Below are 8,512 nucleotides of genomic sequence, written 5' to 3'. Positions count from 1 at the left end.
GCACCTTCCATGGAGCGAGTAAGAAGAGCCGACACCCTTGCGTCAGGTGGGGAAATACCCCAGCGGTAATCGTGAGTAGCAACCCGTCGTTTTTTGGCAATTTTGCTAAAGTGACATTTTTTCTCCACAGCACTGCATCAGCGGTGGAATATGAAGACCAATCGTCCGGGGTTTCAGCAACCAAATTTTTCCATGACCATTCACCGTAGGTGCCACCTAGAGTAAGGTACCATGAATCTGTTTTAAATTGACCAGGCATAACCTTTTCCACGCGATGGTGGGCCCTGCCTAGTGATCTATGTACTACTTTAAATGGAAACGCCGACCAAGGTAGAGTGGCAATGTAGGAGCTATTGGATGGGATGCAAAGAATCAAGTCTGTTGATTTTACCCTCGGGGCCAACTGCCCACAGGAAGAAGAAGACCTTTTGGTCCGGGTTCGGGAAGGTCGCAGCATGAGGGCAGATGGGGTGATCAGGTTAGCAACGGGGAGCGGTGTTGAAGCGGTCGAATTCGCCACGGGTGAAGCCGTAGCGTTGACGGCGCGGAAGAGCTGGGGGAGGCCTTCGAACCCCAGCAAAATAGCGATAGGAACACTGACCAGTGCACAAAAGACCAGAAAGACGACAGCTCTCTCTCTCCAGGTCATAATGTCTGGAAATGGCCAAGACATGGTTATAGAGAAAATATATAAAACAATATGAACACTGAGTAAATGCAAATTAAGAGTAGTAAAATGTAGGAACTAGTATAATAGGACGCGAAGTAAGGTAATCCCCCTTTGAAAATGTACAACCAGCCGGTTGTATCTTGGGGTCAGTTGTGTCCAGCATCTGCTCTTAGGGCATCCTGGATCTCCGGGACAGTCCGGCCTGGTTCAGGTGCAGCCGCACACTGGGAGAGGTGAAACCAGGTATCTCCTTTTCCTTTGAGCCGAACAGCATGTGACGTCCTCTCGGTGATCTGGTAGGGCCCTGTCCAACGGGGTTCACTCCATTTCCGTTTGGTCACCTTCAGGAGTACGTATTCTATCCCTGGACTCGGGGGGTTGCCTGCAGGCGGCTGGGACCCTCGGCCTGTGACCTGCGTAGAATGCTGGGAGAGAACACTTTGTAAAATGTTAAAATATGCTTTTGGAGACAGTTTTTCAGATGCTTCAGTAGTCATAAACAGTCGTGACGAAGGACCAGGAAAGGGACGTCCATGTTCTAACTCAAAAGGCGTGTACCCCGAGGTTTTATTCACCGAGCTACGAATAGACATTAAAGCCAATGGTAACGCGTCAACCCAGGACATTTTGGTCTGTGCACAGATTTTTGCCAATTTAGTTTTGAGTGATAGGTTCATTCTTTCCACTTTACCTTGTGATTGAGGATGGTAAACCGTGCCAAACTTGTGTTTTAACCCTAAGGCAGATTCAACTGTTTGCAGATCCTTATTTTTGAAATGAGTTCCATTGTCTGACCTAATGGTTTCAGGAAACCCGTGTTGCGGGATGTAATGGTTAATCAGGCACTTGACCACCGTTTTGCTATCTTCTCTAGTCACGGGCCAGGCTTCTGGCCAGCCCGAGAATGCATCTACCATGACCAGAAGGTACCTATGTCGTCCTACCCGTTCAACCATATCCGTGTAGTCAATCACAATTTCTTTTCCTGGGCACAGTGGAATTGGGAAGATGCCCAACATGGGTTTCAATGTGGGTTTTATTCCGTACAGGTTGCATTCCGTGCAGGTTCTCACTAGGTACTGGGCCATATCATGTAATTGCGGATGCCACCAGGTGGACAGATTCCTCATCATTTGGGTTGCCCCCACGTGTCCCACCCCGTGAGCTTCTTCCATGGCCGTTTGTCTTACGCCCGGAGGTAAAATGGGTCTCCCATCCGGGCCTCTCCATAAATCGGTGTTGGTGGCTCCTCGGGCCAACCACAGAGTTTTTTCTTCCGGACTTGCTTTCTCCTGTAATTCTTTTAGGGTGGCTTTGGTCAGATCGAGTGGTGTGTCATCCACAGGAGGTTGTGGTTGGGAGTCCATTACCATGATGGATGAGGGTATGTAACCTGCAGTTTGTTTCGCTATGAAGTCAGCTTGTCTGTTACCTTGGGCAATCAAGTCCGTTCCAGTGCTGTGACCTTTACATTTTATGACGGCCACCTTTTCTGGCTGTAACAGGGCTTCGGCTAGTTCTTTCATTTCTTCCCCATGTTTGATCGGTTTTCCACCAGCTGTGAGGAATCCTGCTCTCATCCACTGCCTTAGCTCTACATGGACTGCCCCTACTACATAGGCCGAATCACTGTAGATGTTAACCTTTCGGCCTTGTGCCAATTTCAATGCTTCAATGACTGCTCTTAATTCTGCTCTTTGTGCTGATTGAGGTCCTTCCAGTTTTTCTGCCTTGACCACTTCCCATTTCATTTCCTTCTGTTCTACTATTGCCCATGCTGCCTGCAACGTTCCTTGGTCTGTTCTAAAACAACATCCGTCGGTAAACCACTCAGTTGTAGCATCTACAAGTGGTTCAGCTTGTAAATATGGTCTAATGTTCTCCTCTTTCTGTACATTCTTCTCACATTCGTGTGGGGTACCTGATGCCATGTGATCAGCCATGTTTATACCTGCATGTGAGTAGCTAATGTGTGGAGCAGTGAGAATGTCCATTAGTCGCCTTTGTCGTAATGGTGTGAGTGTGAAGGCCTGTGAGGTTACATAGGCTACGACGCTGTGTGCCGTCAGTATTTTCAAAGGATGGTTCATGACTATGTGAGCTGTTTTAGTGATGATTTTAGCTAGTCCTGCCGCATGTTGGGTGCATGATGGATGTCGTTGTTCAATATTGTCTAGCATGACACTGACATATGTGAGTACACGTCTCTCTCCCCCTTTTTTCTGGAACAGTACACCATTGACGTGAGTATCTGTTCCAGAAACATCCAAATGAAAAGTCAACGCATAATCCGGGATCGCTAGGTCAGAGGCCACGGAAAGTCTTTGTTTGAGAGTGATGAAACATTGTTCAGTTTCATAGGTCCATTCTAACGGTGCGTGGAGATTTTTCATGCCTTTTGCGTTCACAAGAGCCCTGAGAGGGGTAGTGAGACCCACGTAATCAGGGATATAATTCCTACTAAAGCCAGTCAGACCTAAGAAGGAGAGCATGTCCTTGACAGAATGTGGACGTGGATGGTGTAGAATAGAATTTCGATGGTCTTTAGATAGAGAGACCCCTGTCTGAGCAACCATGCGCCCTAAGAAGGAAACTTGTTTGCGGCAACATTGTAATTTGGACCTGCTAACTTTGAAGCCGACTTCTGCTAGAAAGGTCAATAGTGAGCGAGTTGCTTGTAGGCAAACGTCTGCCGTGGGGGCAGAAAGTAGTAAGTCGTCAACATATTGGACCAGGAAACAGTCAGATGGGAGTGGGCATTGAGCTAGGATAGCCTTCAGATGTTGATTGAAAAGACCGGGCGAGAGAGCAAACCCTTGGGGTAAGCGAGTGTAGCGCCATTGTTGGCCCCTAAAGGTAAATGAAAAGACATCTCTTAAGGACTCCGCTAATGGAAGGCAGAAGAAAGCGTTGGCTAAATCTATACATGAGAACCAGGCGTGTGACGGAGGCAGGTTGGCCAGGGCAACATAGGGATTGGGCACCGGGAGAGATGTAGTTCCCAGGAGAGAATTGATTCTCCTGAGGTCATGGACCATACGATATTTACCCGTACCCTTCTTTTCGACAGGGAGAATGGGAGTGTTCCAGGGGGATCCAGAAGGCTCGAGGACCCCAGCATCAATCAGACCCTCAATGGTCTCGGCAATGCCTGCTTCTGCCTGGGGTTTGTGGGGATATTGGGACTGCCACACGGGAGCGGAAGTATGCAACGTAAAAGTGACTGGTGGGATGCCGACACAACCAACGTCGGTAGGTCCCTGAGACCACAGGGAATGTGGAATGGAATCAAGAATTGAATGTGAGTCGCAATGGTCCGTCATTTCTCTACCATGAGACCGAGACAAGGTGTCATGATGTAACACAGCGGAGTTGATCAAGGACGAAGTGGGCAAAATTTGGTAAGTTGAAGTGGACTCTGAGAATAGAACATATGGTAACTTAGTATTGACCCAATCGGTCGCTGCAATTGCTCGTTTTACTATTCCACCTAATTCCTTGGCCTGGTGACCAGGGTTTAAGGCTAAAGAAATGTGTGGGGCCGCCTCAGCAGACATCATGTACCACTGTTCCTGTTCCGGAGTGAGAGTAACAGCCGCCGCAACACCCTCCGGAGCCGCAAAAAGGACGCCGAATGTTGGGGGTATTGTGGCGGAGGCTGCCACCCACCAGAAGGGAAAGACGGCATTGGCGGCTGAGGTGGCGGCGGGGCGACTGCGGCCACTAACTGCTTCTTAGGTTTTTCTGGTTTGCCACCTAATTCTTTTTTTGCTTGTTGTATTTGCATTCGGAGTAACTGTTGTTGCAGGTCTTCCACTGTTTCATCCTTGTTAGAGTCCTTATCCTGACATTTGTTAAGGTTAAAGAGCAGGTGTTTTTTCCATGTGGGGAAATCGCAATCCTGCAAATCAGGGTTGTCTTCCATTTTGTCCGATGTAGCCTCTGGGACCCCCTTTAACACTGCCTTCCTGAACAGAATTGACATTGGACCCGGTGTCCCTGGGTGTTGCCCTGTCCTACCCGTCCAATCATCTATTGCTTGGTCGAGGTAAGCAGGTGGGTTCTGTTTGCGGTCCCATTTAATTCTAGTCATTCCACCTGCCGCGTCTTTTAGTGGAAAGGACTGTCTTAGGGCACGATTGAGGTTGTTGAGGACATTGTATATAGGAACTTCATTGGGGGTTTGGAGAGTCCCGGCATCTCGTTCTACAGCTAACAGTTGAGATTTGGAGGAACACATGGTCAATATTGCTCTAATGTCACCCAAGGCTAGGTCGACGCCGGCAGTGTGTTTTTCCAAGGCCACTAACCATGGATGTGCTCCGTCGTGTATGTTTGGTAATTTGTGAACTAGCCCTGTGATGTCCCCTAAAGTGTATGGCTGATACACAGGCCTTTCCCCTGGCTTTCTCTGGATCAGTGGATAACCCCCTGCTGCCCCTTTCGACTCAAGTCCACTATTTTCCTCATCTTCCTCTTCTTCACTTTCGTTCCTGTGTACGTCATCCCTTTCCCCCTTTGCTAGTTTCCAGCCAGACCCTCCAGTTTCAATTCTACCTCTAGTTCTATGAGCTATCGGTTCCCTGTTCTCATGTCCTTGCTCTGCCTTAGCTTCCTCAACTGCCTGAATCATTAAATCTGCAAGTTCTTCTCCCGCGGTGTTTAGGCTTTCAAGTGATTTTGTTACTGGCTGCCAGTTACCTTTGAGGCATATTGTAATTGTTTCAGGTTTTTGACCTTGCTCAGGTTGTGATGTGGATTGTTTCCTGTAGGTAGTTTCTGACCTTTCCTCCGTCGCGGGGACCTGCTGGGGCTTACTGTGTTTGGCCTGGTACCGGGCCCCTGCATGTTGGAATGGAGCGGAGGGTAACGGTGTCGGCGGATCTGTTTTCTTGGTGTTAGTTCCCAGTGCAGGAGGGGGTGGCATTCCCTCGGTGGGACAGGCTAAGATACCCCCCGTGACTTCTAGGACAGGATATATGGATGCGGGAGGTGTTGGTGGAGGTGGTGCTGTTGGGACAGGGGTGTATGGAGGTGGTGCCTCTTTTTCCTTTTTCATGCGAACTTTGGCGAGTTCCCACCATCCCGCGAATTTATTGTATTTTATCCTTTTGTTCTTTTGTGTTTCTTGTTCCTTCTTATGTTTTTGTCGACTAAACAGGCCAGCACTTTCCAACATTTTTCCCGCTTCTCCCTCTTTTTTCTTAGCTTCTCGCGCTATGGAGCGAAATATTATGCCCCAATTCCCACTGCTCCCTTTACTTTGGCCTTTTTGTATGAGAAGTTTAGTAGCGGTGGTGTCAAGTAATTTCTTTTGCTCTGCTGCCTCTTTGGAAGGATAAGTGATGTCTATTACAAAATGCATCTCGATCAGTTGTTCGCCGAGAGTACTGAGAACGCTTCCAGGAGCCCAACCATCTCCTACCTCTTTCTCCGGCTCTCCTTCCATGTTATTTCCACGGAAGGGGTTGTTTTTTATTTTTTATGAGAATTTAGTCCAGCTGGGGTTTTGCCAATAGGTGACACTAACAGCTGGGGAGCACCGTTTTAAGTCAGTGAGTCAGCACTTGAAATATCCCCCTTTGGTGGTATCAAGCTTCTACCTGGGAGTGCGAATTCCCAGGCGGATACGCCTTGCCTCTGCTTCCGAAGTGGGGGTGCTAGTTGTTCTCACTGTTATTATTCACAATCATTCATTCCCATGTGGTGTATTGTGTTGAATGTACGTATGTGTTTTTGTACTTTTATCCTTATCGAGGGAATACCTGGTATTCACCCCTTATTGAGAATTTGAGGGACAAAAAGGAATCTAATTCCCCTTATTATGTAATCTGTAGACACGGAAGAACAGAGCGTCTTTCCCAGTGTCTCACAGCATTCACACTGTTGTGTTTTATGTGGCCGTGTCAACACAGGACATTCATTCGTCACACATGTATAAAATATCCTACAACAACTTTCAAATGGTACTCTGGGAATTTAAGAGACAATCTATATTGTTTCTAAGGACTCCAACCTTACAAATGTTATCCTGGAATTTAAGAAATAACCTGTGTTATTTCTAAGGACTCCAACCTTCAACTATTTCTTGGTAATTTAAGAAACAACTTCTGGTGTTTCTAAGGACTCCAACCTTCAAATATTCCTTGGTAATTTAAGAAACAACTTCTGGTGTTTCTAAGGACTCCAACCTTCAAATATTCCTTGGTAATTTAAGAAACAACTTCTGGTGTTTCTAAGGACTCCAACCTAACACACTTGCATTTAAATTTATTATGGAATTCAGGAGTAATCTAAGATTACTCCAGGGCCTCCAACCCACTACTGAGACCTCTCGTCGGACCCCAAATTGGACTCGTCAGTACCAATAGTGGTCCAACCTCAGTATTCTTTTATTACCTTTATTGTAATTCCAAATTTTCTATCGTCATTTAATTCGTTTTTAATTCAGTCTTTTTCAGCCTTTATAGAACAATATTCTAATACAGGGTACTTGGAGTCTGGACACAAAGTTTATTTAGAGTAGTCAATTAAAGCAGAATGAAAGGTCTGCTTACCTTTTGTAATTCGACCGGTCGCTTTCTGTCCAAACTCCTTTCACCTGGTCTTGTCCAATTTCTCCTCTGTTGATCCAGAAGAAGATCCTGTTCGTGACGCCAATTTGAAGGAATAAATTTGTGAGACTATTGGTCTTCTCCGCGGGTCCTTCAACCCAGGTTCTTTGTTGGAGGATGCATTGCTCAAGGCTGAGAAAGAATGAAGACTCAAGACTCAGTCTGCGCAGAAGGGGGAATCTTTAATGTTCACAGAAAACATGCACCAGCACTCTGTGTACAGATTCCGATTCCGATGTTTCAGTGCGTGCTCAGCTCTTTTATAGGTAGTGACAAACATAGTCTTTTTTGAGGTGGAGTCTTCTGCTCGTTCGTGCTGTCTTCTGCAGGGGCAGATAACCTCTTCAGCAGGGTGAAACCACAAGGTGCATAGTTGACAGTTTTAACACGGTCGGGTGCAGGTGTTATGTCTCACTTCCTCTAAGAGTGATATGTTCCACTTCCTTTATGTTTGCACGCCATCTGATAACAGATGTTTTACCAGTCTTTAGCAAAGTAACATATGTCAAAGCAGTATATTTCTACAGCAGCTATTATTGAAAATTATTGAACCCCGTTAGCTTAGCGCTAATAGCAGGCGGAAATTAGCATAAGAATTAAATAATTCCCAAACATTACAAACTCTCTCTCTGCATATAAAACAGTATGAAAGGATAAACGAATCGAACACACGAGTGTGAACAACACTCCTCAGCACTTACTTTCCGTCATGAACGCACACATTTACATGTGAAAAATACGATGGCTCATTAGGTGTCACACTCTAACCGGACCAGATAGAAACAACTAAACAAATCTGGGTCTTTCTGACACGTCTAAAACACAAGACAAACATTAAAAATAATTTTATATCACGGTACAAATGATCTAATAATAAAATGTAGAATCAAAGTTGTACTGGTATCCGATTGGCCCATTTGTGTAGGGGGCGTGTCCATGTTCACACTAATGACGTGCAAAACAAATGTTTTTACTGACTGTGTACTATATTTCACTTGGAATATATACAACTATATTATTTTACTTGTTCCGTAACAACACATTTACATTCAGTAGTGACGGGGACAGTCCCCCTGGGGACAGAGGGACACGATGGTAGTAAGTGGGGTTTGAACCTGGAACTTTGTGCTCTTCCGGTTCAGACGCGAGCGTGTTAGCCAAGTGTAAAACACACCAATAATAATGATTAAAAAGTGAAAGTGGCAGTAATTTGATTTGGGACAAATAG

General features: G+C 46.0%; 1 protein-coding gene across 1 annotated transcript; it reads right to left on the bottom strand.

Moving 5' to 3' along the window:
* Positions 1-668: 668 nt before the first annotated feature.
* Positions 669-7,373, bottom strand: LOC114770519 (protein NYNRIN-like). Its single transcript, XM_028964514.1, has 2 exons — positions 6,920-7,373; positions 669-6,861 (listed from the first exon to the last, which is right to left on the bottom strand). Exon 2 carries the CDS (start codon positions 4,228-4,230, stop codon positions 817-819), a length of 3,414 nt encoding a protein of 1,137 aa, XP_028820347.1. The 5' UTR covers positions 4,231-6,861; positions 6,920-7,373; the 3' UTR covers positions 669-816.
* Positions 7,374-8,512: the final 1,139 nt, after the last annotated feature.

The sequence above is a fragment of the Denticeps clupeoides genome, chromosome 20, assembly GCF_900700375.1.
Source record: "Denticeps clupeoides chromosome 20, fDenClu1.1, whole genome shotgun sequence".
Classification (NCBI taxonomy): Eukaryota; Metazoa; Chordata; class Actinopteri; order Clupeiformes; family Denticipitidae; genus Denticeps; species Denticeps clupeoides.
The sequence above is the reverse complement of the archived record's forward strand: the minus strand, read 5'-3'. Positions and strand labels throughout refer to the sequence as shown.